Raw genomic sequence first — 17,493 nt, 5'->3', positions numbered from 1 at the left:
AAGAGAAAAACCACCAAAAAAAAAAAAAAAAAAAAAAAAAAAAAAAGACTGCACATGTACCGGCTGATCCTATAAAGGTTGAAAAAAAACTTGAAATCTTCTTTTGTTTCCTGTTTAGAAAGATGGCAGACATTTTTATTGAGTGGATTTTAGAACTTTTCTTGTCCTCTTTTTAAAATGTGTGTGTGTGTGTGTGTGTGTGTGTGTGTACAGTCTACTGCTCCTTGCTTGGCTTCAGAAAGAAAAAGGAAGCTTTTGGCTCCCTTCTAAAAGGGGTATTTACATTGAAAGAACAAAATAAGCCAAGTTCATTGGCGCAATTGTAAGGTGATGCAAGCAAGGAGTTTGGATTTGCATTCAGTGTTGTGTTCTGCAAACAAGATGGAGAACAAACTATGAGAAGGGAACGAGTTTAGTGTTTTTACTACTCTCAGAAAACTACTTTTTTCCAGCCAAATCCTGTGCTGATTAAATACCCACATACTTTACCTGTCAATGTTGATGGCCAGGATGATTCGAGGTTTGGCTTCAACCACTCTTTTGGATTGTTGTGATCTGAACTTGAATTACAATTATTGGTAGGAGCCAAGAGCATTGTTGTATGTGACAAATCTTCAAAAAAAATGTTAGCTTATTATTACTCCCAGTTGAATACAGTTTGAGGTCCTTGAAGATCGACCTTCAAAAAGAGAACATTTATAGACAACACATAGGTATGGAAGCATCCACTCTGAGTAGCCATTGCAGCAAGTCATTCCACTTGAGATTCTGTTTCCTCACTGCCAAACAAGGGCTTGAAGAGCAAACAGCACATAGGGCCTCCTTCCAGCATGGGAAGGTTATGTTGTTCTAGATTTCCATTATCACTGTAATGGAGGAAAAATAATGCCTCAAAGGAATTGACCTAAGGCAAGCCTAGGCATTTTACCAGCTCTGCATTTTAGCAGGCATTTATTGAACACATACAGGCATGCCTGGGAGATATTCCTGATATCCTGAGATATCCAGGAGATATGCCTGATATGGAGTATTTTTTCATATATTTGTTGGTCATTTGTATGTCTTCCTTAGAGAAGTGTCTGTTCATGTCTTCTGCCCATTTTTTTAAAATGGAGTTTAAATTTCAGACTGCTGCAGTAAAGCAAATAAGATAAACAAACAAGTTGTTTGTGTTATATTTACACTCTACTGTAGTTCATTAAATGTACAATAGCATTATATCTGGAAAAGCAATGTACACACCTTAATTTGAAAATATTGCTGGAAATGCTAACAATCATGTGTCTTCAGCCAGTCATCATAATTTTGCTGCTGCAAGGTCTTGCCTCAATATGGATGGCTGCTGACTAATTCAGGTTGTTGAAGGTTGTGGTGGGTTTCACAATTTCTAAAAACAGACAACAATGATGTTTGACCCTTTCAGAAAAATATTTCTCTGTAGTATGCAATGTTGTTTGACAGCATTTGGCCCCCAGGGCAAAATCTTTCAAAATTGGAGACTATCCTCTCAAACCCTGCCACTGCCATACCAACTAAATTTATATAGTATTCTTAATCCTTTGTTGTCATTTCAACGATGTTCACAGCATCTTCACAAGGAGTAAATTCCATCTCAAGAAACTACTTCCTTTGCTCATCCAGAAGAAAAAACTCCTCGTCTGTTCAAATTTTCTCATGAGGTTGTAGCAATTAAGTCACATCTTCAGCCTCCATTTCTAATTCTAGTTCTCTTGCTGTTTCCACCACATCTGCTGTAACTTCCTACACTGGGGTCTTAATCCCCTCAAATTCATCCAGGAGGATTGGAATGAACTTCTCCCAAATTCCTCTTAATGTTGATATTTTAACCACCTTTCGTGAATCATGGGTGTTCTTAATGGCATCTTGAATGGTGAATCCTTTTCAGAAGATTTTCAATTGACTTATCCCAAGATCCATCAGAGGAATCACTCTCTGTGGCAAGTATGGCCTTATGAGATGTATTTCTTAAAATATAAGACTTGAAAGTCAAAATTACTCTTTCATCCATGGGCTGCAGAGTGGATGTTATGTTAGCAGGTATGAAAATATTAATCTCCTTCTACATCTCCTTCAGAGCTTTAGGGTGACCAAGTGCATTGTCAGTGAGTAGTAATACTTTGAAAGGAATTTTTTTTCAGAGCAGTAGGTCTCAACAGTGGGCTTGAAATATTCAGTAAACCATATGCTGTAAACAGATATGCTGTCACTCAGGCTTTATTGTTCCATTTATAGAGCACAGGCAGAATAGATTTGGCATAATTCTTAAGGATAATTATTGGCCTTAAGGTCACCAGCTGCATTAGCCCCTAAGAAGAAAGTCAGCCTGTCTTTGAAACTTTAAAGACAGTCATAGACTTCTCCTCTCTAGCTATGAAAGTCCTGAATGGCATGTTCTTCTAATATAAAGCCATTTCATTTATGACGAAAATCCGTTGTTTAGTGTAGCCATCTTCATCAATGATCTTAGCTAGATCTTCTGGATAACTTGCTGCAGTCTCTCCATCAGCACTTGCTGCTTTATCTTGCACTTTTATGTTATAGAAATGGCTTCTTTCCTTAACCCTCATGAACCAACCTCTGCTAACTTCTGACTTTTCTTCTGCAGCTTCCTCACCTCTCTCAAATCTTAATAAAATTGAAGAGTTAGGACATTTCTCTGGATTAGGCTTTGTTTTTTAAGGGAACGTTGTGGCTGGTTTGATCTAACCAGACCACTCAAACTTTCCCTATGTCAACAATAATGCTGTTTCATTTTCTTATTCCTGTGTTTATTGGAGTGGCACTTTTTATTTCCTCCAAGAATTTTTCCTTTGCATTCACAGCTGGCCAACTATTTGGCACAAGAGGCCTAGCTTTTGGCCCATCTTGACACCCCTTCTTCACTAAGCTTAATCATTTTTAGCTTTCGATTTAAAGTGAAAGATGTGCAACTCTTTCTTTCACTTGAACACTTAGAGGGCACTGCAGGGTTATTGATTTGCCTGATTACAATAGTATTGTGTCTCAAGGAATAGGGAGGCCCAAAGAGAGGGAGAGGGAGAGAGATGGTGGAGGAGTCAGAACACAGGCAATATTTATTGATCAGGTTTGCCACCTTATATAGGTGTGGTGGTTTCATGGCACCCCAAAACAGTAATGTCAAAGATCATTGATCACAGATTGCCATAACAGATAGACTCATAATGAAAAGTGTGAAATGGTAAGTGAATTACCAAAATGATGGCACAAGAGACAGTGACTGAGCACGTGGTGCTGGAAAAATGGCACCCATAGACTTGCTATAAGCAGGCTTGAACAAATGTGAATTGCAAAGAGCCAGTCCTTCAAAATGGCTCCCACGGGACCAACCGGGCCTAAATTTAGAACAGAGCCAACTAGCCATTTGCTGACTAAGAGCCACACATGTACTCTGAGTTCCTGGAATACTGGCACATTTTTATCTGTTGGACAGTTAGCTCTCACCTGAATCAACCAATCAGAGCTCACCTTATTGGCCAATCAGGGGTGAGTTGTATTAACCAATCAGAGCTCAGCAATATTGACCAATCAGGGTTCAGCTGTGTCAACCAATCAGAACTAAGTAAGTTTCAAGCCTTTATTTGCATAAACAGACCTGATTGGGAACTTGGGCAGGCACTTTTGCTATAAAACCTGGACCTTCTCTCTGTTCTCTGGAGTGCACCTTAATTTTTATATCTACGCAGTTTGGAAATTTTTCAGTGGAATAGTGTCTTTTCTCCACATATTTTTTTCAGAGAACTTGTTCACACAGGGTTGTCACAAACCTTCAGTTTGTAAAAACTACATCTGTAAAGCACAGTAAATGGAAGAGAAATAAAAAAAGGTATGTCAGAATTTAATTCCCGAGTGTGGATGTACAGAAATAAACACAGATCCTCATTTCCAGGAACCTACAGGCTAACAGATGCAGCTGGCACCCAAAGGAGTCCTCAAGCCAACTTTGCAAGGAGTACGTGAAAGTACTGTGGGGGTCATGGATGGGAGGCAACGCCAGAAGCGTTTTCACAGAAACATTTTAACGTGGAAATTCATTTCACAGGACTTCAGGAGACACCCTCAGACCCCATGTAATGCTCCCAGGATCCCAGCAGGGAAGACCCGGGAGCTGCACCAGGGACCAGAACAGCTGGAAAAGTCACCAGTGGGGGTGGGAGGGAGGCGAGCAAGCAGGCCGGGGAGACGTGTGGACCCAGGAGGCGGGGGCGTGGACGCGGGCAGGGGAGCACTGACGGGGGGGGGGGGGCGGGGGGGCGGGGGGGGGGGGGGCGGGGGGGGGGGGGCCAGCGGGGGCAGGCGGGGCGGGCGCGTGGGGGGACGGGGGGAGGGGTGGCAGGAACACACAGCTGGAAAGTGAAGATGGACACCAGGGGGGGAACACCGCAGGGGAAGGAAGGGCGCGGTGGAAAAGAGGAATTAGACGCGAGGGGGGCACACCACAGGGGAAAGGCGCGGTGGGAAAAGGGAGATGCACCCAACAGCCACACTGGGGTCTGAAGGCAGGAGAGGCAGGCCGTGTAGACAGAATCCGCTTCCTCGGGTCTACTGGCGGGAACTTCCGCGTAGACTCCATGCGCGACTGCGCTGCTCCCGTGACGCACCGCGCTTGCGTAGGCGCCTAGGTAGGTTCGGCTGGCATGGCGGGGGCGCCGTGGCGCCATCTTCCCCCGGCGCGCGAAGGCAGGAGCCGGAGACTGGGTGAGAGGACGCGGGGCTGACGTGGGGAGGGGACGGCTGGGCGGGACCCCGGACGCGGCCGCCCACAGCTGGGACCCTGAGCGGCCCGAGGGAGTCGCCTTTGAAGGGCCCCAGGTTGCCTGTGCTGGCGGTTTCCCACGTGCCCATACACCTCCCGTTGGGGCTGCGCGGGCAGTGGCAGACACTCCTCCAACTCCCTCTAATTATCAGCTCCTGGGAGACCCGAGCGTGGCGCCCATCTGTACCCATCCCCAGGCAGGAAATGGGGCTGGCTGGGCATGGACCCCAGACCCTGGGCCAGGGCCTCCTGGCTTGTCCCCGCCTGTGGGCAGCAGGCTGGGCACTGAGGAGCCCCCGACCCCACACGGGTGACCAGGAACGGCGTTCTTAGCAGAGTATTCCAGAACCTACGTCAGGGGGAGGGTGACGCCTGGAGATGGGATTCTTCTGCTTGTCCCTGGAAACTTTGGGAGCCCTGGAGGGTTTCATCTGGGGCCAGTGGGAACGTTCCCTGGAGGCCGCTGGAAGACATCTGGAAAGAAGTGACTGTGGGTAGGGAGACTAGCTAGGTGGATGCTATGGTCAGGAAGGTAAGGGCAGGAGCTGCTGGAGTGAAGGAGGACGATTTGAGATTCAAGAAGGAAGTAGGATCAAAACAAGGAAGCGCCCAGGGAGAGATTGGAACTGAAGGGATGACATGCGGAACTTCGTGACCTCCACAACATGTTTTCCTCCTTTATTTGACCATGTATATTTTCATTGCTACAACAATGCAGAAAGGAAATGTGTGCAAAATTATGAGTTTCCCGGCTTGAGCCTCTTCATCTCCTGTAACCACACTCCGGGTGGGTAGAGGTCTGCAGGCTGAGTGAGAGAGGAGTGACGTTTTCAAGCACTTTACAGGGAGGTAGAAAGAAATGGGGTTGTTGCGGGTTCCATGCAGAGGTGTAGGCAATATGCCCTTGGCTTGAGGAATGAGGACATGGGAATCAGTAAAGGGTAAGGAGCAGTCCCATGCCAGCCAAACTACCAACACGTGGCCACTCAGTCCCACTTAGGAATCACATGGATTTCAGAAATACATTCTGTCACATACATATACTGCTATGAGTTTTTGTTTTGTTTTGCCTTCTTTCTCAAAGGATTTGTGCAAAACAACAACAACAACAACAAAAACAAAAGAAAAAACTTTTTTCCTTGGAATACAGGCATATTTGGAGATATTGCAGATTTGGTTCTAGACCATTGCAATAAAGCCAATATCACAATAAAGTGTGCCATACAAACATTCTGGTTTCCCAGTGCACATAAAAGTAATGTCTTCTCCATTAAGTGTGCAATAGTATTATGTCTAAAAAACAGTATGTGTACCTTAATTTTAAAATACTTAATTGCTAAAAATGCCAACATTCATCTGAGACTTCAAAGAATCATAATCTTTTTGCTGGTGGAGGGCCTTACCTCAGTGTGGATGGCTGCTGACTGATCAGGGTGGTGGTTGCTGAAGATTAGAGCACCTGTGGCAATTTCTTAAAAGAAGACAACAATGAAGCTTGCCACATCAATTGACAAAAGGTTTCTCTGTAGCATATAATGTTGTTTGATAATGTTTGACCCATAGTGTAAATTCTTTCAGAATTGAAGTCAATCCTCCCAAACTCTGCCACTACTCTATCAACGAAGTTTATGTAGTATTCTCAATCCTTTGTTGCCATTTCAACAATATTCAGAGTATCTTCACAAGAGTAGATTCCATCTCAAGAAACCACCCATTTCACTCAATCATAAGAAGCAACTCCTCATCTGTTCAGATTTTCTCATGAGATTGGAGCAATTCAGTCACATCTTCAGGCTCCATTTCTAATGCTAGTTCTCTTATTTCCATCACATCTGCTCTAACTGAAGTTACACTGAAGTCTTGAAGCCATCAAACTTACCCATGAGGGTTGGAATCAATTTCTTCCAAACTCCTCTTAATGTTTTATTTTGACCTCCTCCAATGAATCACAAATGTTTTTAATGGCGTCTTAAATGCAGAATCCCTTCCAGAAGGTTTTCAATTGACTTTGCCCAGATCCATGAGAGGAATCACCCTTTATGGTGGCTGTATTCTTACAAATGTATTTCTTAAAATATAAGACTTGAAAGTCAAAATTACTCTTTGATCCAAGGGCTGCAGAATGAGTGTTGTGTTAGCAGATGCAGAAATGACATTAATTTCCTGGTATGTCTCCATCAGAGCTCTTGGGTGACCAGATGCATTGTATTAATGAACTAATGTTTTCAAAGAAATTTTTTTTCTAAGCAGTAGATCTCAACAGTGGACTTGAGATATTCAGTAAACCATGCTGTAAACAGATGTGCTGTCATCCAGGCTTTGTTTTTCCATTTCTGGACACAGACAATAGATTTAACATACTTCTTTTGTAATTTTTATAGATTTAGGGGGTACAAGTGCAATTGTGTTACCTGGATGTTATATTGCATAGTGGGGAAGTCTGGGATTTTAGTGTATTCATCATCTGAATAGTGTACATTGTATGCAATAGGTAGTATTTCGTCCCTCACCCCCTTCCTCCTTCCCATTTGACATACTTGTTAAGAGCCCTAAGCTTTTTGGAAAAGTAAGCATTGGTGTTAGCATTAAAGTAAGCTTAAAGTCACCAGCTACATTAGCCCCTAACAAAAGAGTTAGCCTGTCTTTGAAGCTTCGAACCAGTCATGGACTTTTCTCTAACTATGAAAGTCCCAGAAGGCACCTTCTTCCAATATAAGACTGTTTGTCTACACTGAAAGTTTGTTAGTGTAACCGCCTTTATCAGTGATCTTAGCTAGATCTTCTGGAAGACATTCTGCACCTTCTGCATTGGCACTTGCTGCCTTACCTTTCACTTTTATGTTAGGGAGATGGCTTATTTTCTTCAACCTCATGAACCAGCCTCTCCCAGCTCCGCAACTTTTCTTCTGCAGCTTCTGCACCTTTCAGCCTTCACAGAATTGAAGAAAGTTAGGACCCTGCTCTGGATTAAGCTTTGTCTTGAGAGAATATTGTAGTTTGTTTGATATTTTACCCAGAGCAATAAAACTTTATCCATATCAATAGGGCTATTTCACTTTCTTATGATTTCTTTTTTCACTGGGGTGGCACTATCATATCCTTTAAAAACTTTCCTTTGTGGTTATAACTTTGCTAACTGTTTGGCACAAGAGGCCTGGCTTGTGGCCTCTATTGGCTTTTAATATGCCTTCCTCACTAAGCTTAATCATTTCTAACTTTTGATTTAAAGAGAAATATGTGCGACTTTCACTTGAATGATTAGAGGCCATTGTAGTGTTATTAATTGATCTAATTCAATATTGTTGTATCTCAGGGAACAGAGAGGCTCAAGGAGAGGGAGAGAGATAGGGAACAGCTGGTTAGTGGAGCAACCAAAGCGCACACACATGCATAAATGAAGTTCACTGTCTTCTGTGGACACTGATCATGGCACCCCAAAAATAGTCACAATAGTAACCTCAAAGATGGCTGATCACAGATCCCCATACCATATCTGATAATGCTGAGAACGTTTGAAATATTGCCAGAATTACCAAAACGTTCCACAGAGACAGGGAGTAAGCACATGCTGTTGGAAAAAAATGGCGCTAGTAGACTTACTGGAGGCAGGTTTGCCAGGAACCCTCATTTTGTAAAAGATGCAGTATCTGCATATGAAGTGAAGCACAATAAAGTGAGGTCTGCCTGTATTTCAGGATGCGTGTCATATAGTTCTTTTTTAATTTTTTTGTAATCCCTTACATAAGTTGTTTCTAAATCAACACTGAAGTTTAGCCAGTTTCTCTCTTGATGTCTTATGACAGTGAGAGATAAAAGAATCTATTAATATAACAACCACAGTGACCACTTACGGGATGCTTCACTTGCATCCAGGATTATTCAAGTCACCTTCTCTCCATTTTCTCACTGAATCCCCATAACCACCCTATGAGATGGGTGTCACTGTCCCTGTTGTGTAGATGAAGAAGCCAGGCGCAGAGAGGTTAAATGGCATGCCCCAAACCACCCAGCCACTGAGGGCAGAAGTAGAGGTTCTGGGTTGGGCTCATCCAATTTCCATGCTCTTCCTCCAAACAATCTGTGCAGCTGCCACCAGCAGAAATGGCTTCATCAAGAGTGAAAAGCAGGAACAAAGGCAACAAGTTTTGCCGGTCTTTTGAGTGTTGGTTTTTGTTTTCTTTTCTTTCTTTTTTTTTTTTTTTTTTTTTTGAGATGGAGTTTCGCTCTTGTTGCCCAGACTGGAGTGCAATGGCGCGATCTTGGCTCACTGCAACCTCCACCTCCTGGGTTCAAGCAATTCTCCTGCCCCAGCCTCCCGAGTAGCTGGGATTACAGGCATGTACCCCCAAGCCTTGCTAATTTTGTATTTTTAGTAGAGACGGGGTTTCTCCATGCTGGTCAGGCTGCTCTTAAACTCCTGACCTTAGGTGATCCTCCCGCCTCGGTTTTTCACATATCTTGCAGTCCAGACAAGGTATAAATAAACAGTGAAATGGTCATCAGGTCACAGGCGTAGGATTGGGACAAGGAGGAAGAGAAGTGGTGGCAGGATCACACAGACTCTGGGAGGTCAGCACAAGCGTGTGGATCTTCCCTTGCCCTTGACCTGGTGACCTCTCAGTTTGGATTCATCTTCACAAGAGGAAGCATGGGATGTGTTACTGGGACCAAGAAGACTCTGATGCAGGGTCTTAACTTTGGAGACCCAGGCTCTAGCTGAGTGGCGTTGGGCTACTCACAGACTGTGTGCACTTCAGTAGCCTAATGGGTAAAAGACAGGGTGACCAGGGATTTCCATACTGCTCAAGTGAGCACACAACATCATCCGCCCTCAGGATTAGCTACTTAGATGATCCTGTAAGCTATAGTACTGATTTATATTCTTATTTTGGTCAAAACCTGTTTTCCAACTGGACTCTTAACTGGAGTCTCCTTTTCTGAGAAACGGACAATAATAGCTTCAGCCTCCCCTTGGAGCTGTTTTCTTACTTCCGTGTCACTCAAGTTCATGAGAGTTGGTTGCCTTTCCTTCCCACAGTGGGTCACCCATGTGCCGGGGTCTCTTCCTTGCTAGGCTTGAGTTCTGCTTCTGCTTCTTCCTGTCCTCCCATGCTGGCTACGAGCAACACAATGATGCAGAAAACCCGTAAGGGACACTTGAAACTAAGGGACACATGGAACTGTAGGATATACACATTCCCAGTCACAGTTGCAGATCAAACCATCTAAAACTTTGGATTCTTCCCAAAACCTGCAGTGTATGTTTCAGGCTGCATTGCTGCAGCTAAAAGTGTGAACTCACACCTTTCCAAATGAGAGCCATGGATTTTCTGCACAGACACATCTGGCACCTTCAGGAGATTCACAGGGGAAACAGTCTGTAAGTAGCAGTTTTACCGGCAGAACCAACAAAAACAGTTTAGAAGCTTGGACACATTGCCCTGAATGGCTGTCCTTCCTGAGGGCAATAGTCACGCCCCAGTGCCAGCTACAATCAGGCTTGGGAACTGGACCTTTGCATCACCGCCGGGTCCACCCAGATTGTTTCCAAGAACAACAGGGGAGCAACCCCAAATGGTGGCCCTCCCTCTTTCTTTTGTTTTGCAGAACAAAAGGGGAGCAACCCAAAATGATGGCTTTCCCTCTTTCAGGAGAGCTCAGTTTACCTTTGCCTGCCTCCTCTGACCCCGTTCAGACTCAGAAATTTTTATCTAGGCTAAGCCTTCTGCCAAGCCAGAGTTCACAGGTCTCTGGGTTTCTCATCCTCCCAGCTTGGTGCTGCAGGGAAGCGACCAGCAGAGCTATGATTCAGAAAGGTGGGTGAGAGTTTCTACCCAAAGTCAGCCTTGTTCAGCCTCAGCATCTTCCTTGTCTCTTGGTCCTCTTGCTCCAGGAGAAGCCTGTGGTCTCTCCACTGTCCTGACAGTCATGATCCTGGCTCTCCATGGCTGTGTTCACAATGAGCCTCACCCCACCCCAGCCCTACATCACCAGTTCCTCTTGGTGGCACCACATGACCATGCACACTCTTTTGGTCACGCACAAGAGCCTGTAGGGTCACTGTCTGTCCTCTGCCCTTTGTGGGTTTTCCACTCTTAGTGCTCCCATCCTCAGGTCAGTCCTCCCTAGGGACCCTGTGAGCTGCTGCCTCATTTTCTGGATCTTTGTACTAGAATGTGAGTGGCACAAGTTCCACATCTGTGTCACTTTTGCGCACTGATGCATCTCTGAAGCTTACACATTGCCTGAGATCTAGTAGGTGCTTCATCCACATCTGGCTGATTGAATTGAGTTGAACTAGGACCTGTACTTCCACTAAGGTGCTCTGTCTGGGTTTCTGGCCCTTCCAAAATGAGCACGCCCTTCTCCCAGGTTGGAAGAGCTCTGAAGAATCAGCCCTGCACCATCCTCTGGCTCTCCCAGGGTGCATGCTGGGACACAGAGAGCTGCTTGCTTTCCACGTAGTTGGTCAGCTGGCTCTGATTCTGGATAATGTCACCCCGGCTCAGCAAGCCTGGCTGCTCCCAGCCCTGCAGGGTGAAGGGCAGCTGCATAAGTAATGGTGGCTGCATAAGTGCCTGCTGGCATGTTTCATGTGTTATCCCATTTAATCTCAACAGTCCTAAAAGGATATTGTTTTCCCCATTTCACATATTTTTTTAAAAATCTGAGTTTAAAAAGTATTAAATAAGTTGTTCCAAATCTGCTAGTTTGGTGAGGAACCTTGATTGACACCCAAGTCTGACTCTAAACCTAGGTTATTTGTCCCTTTAGTTTCTAATGGATCTGCTCAGTGTTTCAGCCAGGCAGTCTAAAGCAGTGGTTCTCAAACATTTTTTTCTCAGGACCCCTTTATACACTTAAAAGTGACAGAGGAGCCCAAAGAGCTTTTGTTTATGAAGGTTCTGCTATTGATATTTACTGCATTCAAAGTTAAAAGTGAGGAGCAACATGACAAAACCCTGTCTCTACAAATATATATATATATTATATATATATTATATATATAATTATTATATATAATATATATAATAAATATATATATATACACACACACGCGCACAAAAAAAAAAGTAGTTGGGTGTGGTGGCACACACCTGTGATTCCAGCTACTCAGGAGGCTGAGGTGGGAGGATCGCATTGAGCCTGGGAGATTGAAGCTGCAGTGAACTATGATCATGTCACCTTACTCCAGCCTGGATGACAGAGTGAGACCCTGTATTAAAAAAAAAAAGTGACAAATTTTTAATTTATTAATTCACTTAGAAATAAAAACAATACAACCATTGCCTGTTAACGTTAATAGTTTTATGAAGAACAGTTTTATTTTCCAAAACAAAATATCTAGTGAGAAGAATGACATTGTTTTACATTTTTGCAAATCTCTTTAATGTCCTTAAGAGAAGACAGCTGGATTCCCAGGGCTCCTTTTGCATTCAGTCTGTTGCAATATGTTGTTTTCGTTGTAGGTGTGGAGAAAAACCTAGTTTCACACAGATACATAGTTGAAACAGTGAGGAGTATCTTAATACTCTTTTCAGATAATTGTGTGTATTAGTCCATTTTCACACTGCTGATAAAGACAACCTGAGACTGGGCAATTTACAAAAGAAAGAGGTTTATTGGATTTGCAGTTTCACATGGCTGGGGAGGCCTCACAATCATGGTGGAAGACAAGGAGGAGCAAGTCACATCTTATGTAGGTGGCAGCAGGCAAAGAGAGGGCTTGTGCAGAGAAACTCCTATTTTTAAAACCGTCAGATCTCTTGAGACCCATTCACTAGCATGAGAACAGCACAGGGAAGACCCGCCCCCACGATTCAATCATCTTTCACCGAGTCCCTCCCGCAACATGTGGGAATTATGGGAGCTACAAGGTGAGATTTGGGTGGGGACACAGCCAAACCATGTCATTGTAGATATTATTATTTGATACTGCACCAAAACTTGATGCATGGTAGTTTACACTGTTATGTTAAAATTAATTGCTCTATCTGGCACTTGAATCAATCTTTCCCGCTCTAATGATTGTATATATGTATATACTTTTGTATAATGATTATTATACATCCATCATTTGGAAAGTGCTGGTTCACTGAGTCACACAGACCTTCCCCGTGCACAACTGAAAGCTCCACTGTAGAATTCTGAAAAGATGAGAACAAAAAGCGCAGCTGGGGTCTTCGTATTAAGTTTTGACCTTTCAAACTCTCTCCAGGGTCTCATGGATCCCAGGAGTCCCTGAGCTGCACCTTGAGACCTGCTGGGCTGTAGTATAAATTGAATGATCACTGAATGCAAAACCCTATGAGAGGATACAAAAGAAATAAAACATTAAGCCCAATATCTTAACATTTAAAAAGAAAGGCACGTGCAATTCGGTATGTGAGTCTGAGGAGAGGCAAATGAAGACCTGAACATATAAGTTATGAAGCAGAAAAAGCCATTCTGGGTCTCACTGTGTGTGTGAGAGTGTGCATGTGTGTGTATGATGTCTGCATCTAACTGTGCTGCATCTACATTGTGATGACTCGATGTTCCCAAGCCACAGAGGCACATTGTGCCAGCCTCTCAGGAGCTGAGGTGTGGCTGGAGAGTTTGGAATGATCAGAGGCCTGTGATGGCCAATGGGAGTGGGGCAGAGAAGAAGCAAGGCTTAGAGGAGGCCTTTAAGGAAAGGCAGGACAGAATGTAGTGGGGAAGTGCAGACCCCACACTGTTGGGACCACAGATTGTTCATCCTAGTCCTTCTGAAGGAGATGGGGACAGCCTGAAGTATGCTCAGCAAATCAGAGCTGAAAGCAGGCTTCCCGAGGCCACTCTAGGCCTGAAATGGCACTTGACCATGTTGACCAGACAGAGCTGAGAATGTACCTTCAAGTGACAATGACGTGCAAAGGTCCACTCCCCTGATTGGCTCTGTCATCTTGAACCATTTGTTTTTTCTTTTTTAGATAACATGTTTTATTGAAGTGTAATTTATATGCAGTAAAATACACAAATCCTTGATGTATATAGCTCTATAACTTTTTAATATAGGATTCTTGAATATTCACCAAGACAAAGACAACTTTCTGTTGCTCCAGAAAGTTTCCCTTGCTCCACCTTACTCAACACCACTCTGCCCCTGCACTCGGGGGAAACCACTGTTCTGACTTCTGTCACCACAGATGAATTTGATCCATTCTTCAACCTCGTCATACAGTATGTATGCATGTCACATTTGAGAGTCATCATGTTGTTGCCCTTGTCAGTGGGGCATGGTTTTTTGTTTGTTTGCTAAGTTGTACTCCACATGAATAGACAAAAATTTGTTCCTCCATTTTCCTGTAGATGGAATGTTGGGTTGTATATGGTTTGCTGCTATAATCACATGTAGATACTATGGACAGAGGATATGCATTTTTTTCTCTAGGATCTAACTGCCATAGCTGAATTGCATCCACCCCCACCAAAACAAAAATGAAAACATTCATAAGTTGAAGCCCTAATCTTCCAATTAGATCGCTTTGGGGTGGTTGGAGATAGGGCCTTTGGGAGGTAATTAGGCTCAGATGAGGTCATGAGTGTGGGCCCTCATAATAGGATTAGTGCCCTTCTAAGAAGAAACACCAAAGCCCTCACTTCCTCTCTGTTTCTTCGCCATGTGAGGACACAGTGAGAAGACAGTGAGAAGTCTGCAAGCCAGGGAAAGACACTCACCAGGAGCTGAATCAGCCAGTACCTTGACCTTAGACTTTCCAGCCTCCAGAACTGTGAGAAATAAATGTCTGCTGTAAAGTCCCCAGTGTATGGTGTTCGTTACAGCAAACAGACTAAGTCTTGACTAAGGAGACTAAGACACATGGCAGGTGCCTTGGTGTTATATATAACAAATATTTGTTAATTTGATTTTATTTGATCTGTATTTCAAAGGCAATGTCAACATCAAATGACAATCTAGAGGGAAAAATGTACAATGAAAATATTTTTTAAAACAGTACTCCTTGTTATTGATGATGTTTTATTTTAAAAGGAAATATGCAATTTAAGTAATTTAAGGAAATGTGATGCACAACGGTCCACTGGGCAAAGGACTTAAGTGGACATTTCTCCAAAGATGATGTACAAATAGCCAACAAAAGTGTGAAAAGACACTCAACACTGCTAGCCATTAGGGCAATGCAAACCAAAACCACAATGAGATATCACTTCATACCCATTAGGAAGGCTATTATTAAGGGAAAAAAAATGAGAAAACAACATGCGTTGGTGAAGATATAGAGAAATTTGATCCCCTGTGCACTGTGAGTGGGATTGTAAAATTGTGCAGCTATGGAAAACAGTATGGTGGTTCCTGAAAAAATTAAAAATAGAATTGCCATATGATCCAGCAATTCCACTTCTGAGTATGTATCCAAAAGAATTGAAAGCAGGATCCAGAAGAGATATTTGCACACCCGTGTTCATAGCAGTATTATTCACAGTAGTTAAGAGTTAGAAGAAACCCAAGTGTCCATGGAGGGATGAATGTAAAAGACAAATACTGTATGATTCTGCTTATATGAAGTATCTAGAGTACTCAAATTCATAGAAAAAGTGGAATGGTGGTTTCCAGGGACTGGGGCAGGGGTAAATGGTGAGTTGTGCAATGGGTACGGAATTTTAGTTTTACAAGATGACATTTTTAAACCACATTTTTAAAAAATTGAAAACAAACCTAGAGATAAAAGCCTTACCTCTGAAATCAAGTGAGCTAACGATGAAGGTAAGATTGGTGATCAGTTCATATGTTTAAGGGAATTGTTCGAACTAGCTGGAGAGTGGCTTCTTAGTATTCTTGCAAAGCACATCCGAGTGGCATCCAGATTCGAATGGGCCATGCTCAGGCCCAACGCTGGCATGATTCTTGAGTCATTAGGAAGGATTCCTCACTATGGAGACCCCTGTCTTCTGGTCCCTCTGGTTTGCAGGTGGGGATGAACTGGAGGAATAAAGCCACGTTGTCCATGGGACATGTGTCCCTAGAACTTCCCAGAAGCAAAGACAATGGTGGAGGGAGACTCAGGGCCAAGCCCGCCAGGGTGACCCACAGGGTGGATGATGTCCCTGGGAAGGCAGGGCACCTTGGGCTTCTTGAGAGAGGAGAGGCAGGAGCAGAGTAGAATACCAAGAACCAGCCGGACCCTGGGGTGGGGACTGGGTCTTTCGCAGACCCTGCTTCCATGGAGCTCTCTTCTGTAAAAGTGACCAACTGGGCTCAGAGTTTTAACTTGCCCTTGGTAGCCTGAGGCCACTGTGACTGTCATGGGCCAGAAGTGCTATAAAAACCTGATGAGTGTTTGGATTGAAGGTGTACCCATAGATGGGAAGAGAGGAGCTATTCCTGTTCGGGGATCCTGATGTCTTCACACACTTGCCTGACCCCCACTCCTGAAGCTCCTTGGTCATCATATCATATAAAGGAGGACTTGCAGACCTGTGCTATGGCCAGAGGGGCTGGGCATGGCCCTTGCTTCACTTTCCCAGAATGAATTCATCATCCTGGCAGTAAAAGAGAAAAGAGGTGGGGCGCCTGCTGGGCTGGGCTGGGCTAGGCTGCGACTGTTCTGGAGGAAGGGAAGAAGACCGGTGGCCTCAGACGATGGACATGGACTGCGAACTTGGCTGGGCCTCTGCTTTGTCGTTTGGGTCATGCTTTCCTTTCCTCTTGGGAGACATTAAATGGGAGCCTAGGGGGCGGAAGCATCAAGTGGCGCCGTTTCCTCCCTTCAGAGCCAACCCTGCTGGGCTTCTCAGGTCAGATCAGCCCTGGCCCGGGGTCAGCCCGGCGGGGAAAGCAGCCCCCCTCCGCTGGCGACCTCAGAGCTCTCGGGCACAGCCCCGCGCACCTGCCCCGCGCACCTGCCCCTCCCACGCTCGCCCCGCGCGCCTGCCGGGTCCGCACCTGCACCTGCCATTTGCCTGACTGGCCGCGCACCCAGCTGGCCCGCCCCTGCCCGACACGACCGCTGCCCGCCCCTTGCCTTCCTGACCCGGGGCTCCAGTGGCTGCTGTCGCCTGGGAGCTGCCGCCAGGGCCAGGAGTGGAGCGGCACCTGGAAGATGCGCCCGTTGGTCAGCGGTGAGTGCGCCCCCGCTTCGGGGCAGCGGTAGGGGCGGGAAGGAGGACACCGGGGGGAGGGTCGCTTCCTGGCCCTGCCTGGAACCCTCCAAACTGAGCAAAAGGGTGAGAGCTGGCGCTTGGCGCCGAGGCTAGTCTTAGACCTGGGATCAGGCACTTGGGAAGCGATTCCAGAGGGGGCGAACAGTGGTGGTTTCTAGCAGGGTTCCCCGACCTTGTGTCTCGCGCTCGCCGGACCTATTCCTGCCGCCCCAGCCGGGGTGCATGGGGTAGGAGAGGAACCTGGAATGTAACATTGTAACATTTTACTTGGAAAGTAGGTTGGAGGGGAGCCCAGGCACAGCCCCGCACCCCTCCCGGGCTCCCCACGCTTCTCCTTCCTGGAGAGGGTACATGCCTGCCCGCGCCCCTGACCTCGCACGCCAGGTAGGGGCTGGCCTCTGCCAGTTGATAAGGCTGTTTTTTTCCCCCATTTTTCAAACGACTTGACACTAGACAATTTGGAAAAATAGGAAAAAGGAAAGAAGAAACCCATTATTTTCACCAGTCATCGCCGTTTCTTGCAGTCTGTCTTAGCTGTGCCTCAGTCCTCTGTC

General features: G+C 45.1%; 1 protein-coding gene across 2 annotated transcripts in view; it reads left to right on the top strand.

Annotated features, from left to right (window-relative positions):
- The first annotated feature begins 16,739 nt into the window (after positions 1-16,739).
- Positions 16,740-17,493, top strand: part of FAM3B (family with sequence similarity 3 member B) — a 59,904-nt gene continuing 59,150 nt past the window's right edge. For both annotated transcript variants that reach the window (XM_025379759.1, XM_025379757.1), the window contains exon 1: positions 16,740-16,890. In XM_025379759.1, coding sequence (XP_025235544.1) covers positions 16,879-16,890 — 12 coding nt within the window. In that variant the 5' untranslated portion in view covers positions 16,740-16,878. The remainder of the gene's footprint in view (positions 16,891-17,493) is intronic.

Source organism: Theropithecus gelada, chromosome 3, assembly GCF_003255815.1.
Source record: "Theropithecus gelada isolate Dixy chromosome 3, Tgel_1.0, whole genome shotgun sequence".
Classification (NCBI taxonomy): domain Eukaryota; kingdom Metazoa; phylum Chordata; class Mammalia; order Primates; family Cercopithecidae; genus Theropithecus; species Theropithecus gelada.
This window is presented reverse-complemented; position numbering and strand designations above follow the sequence as displayed.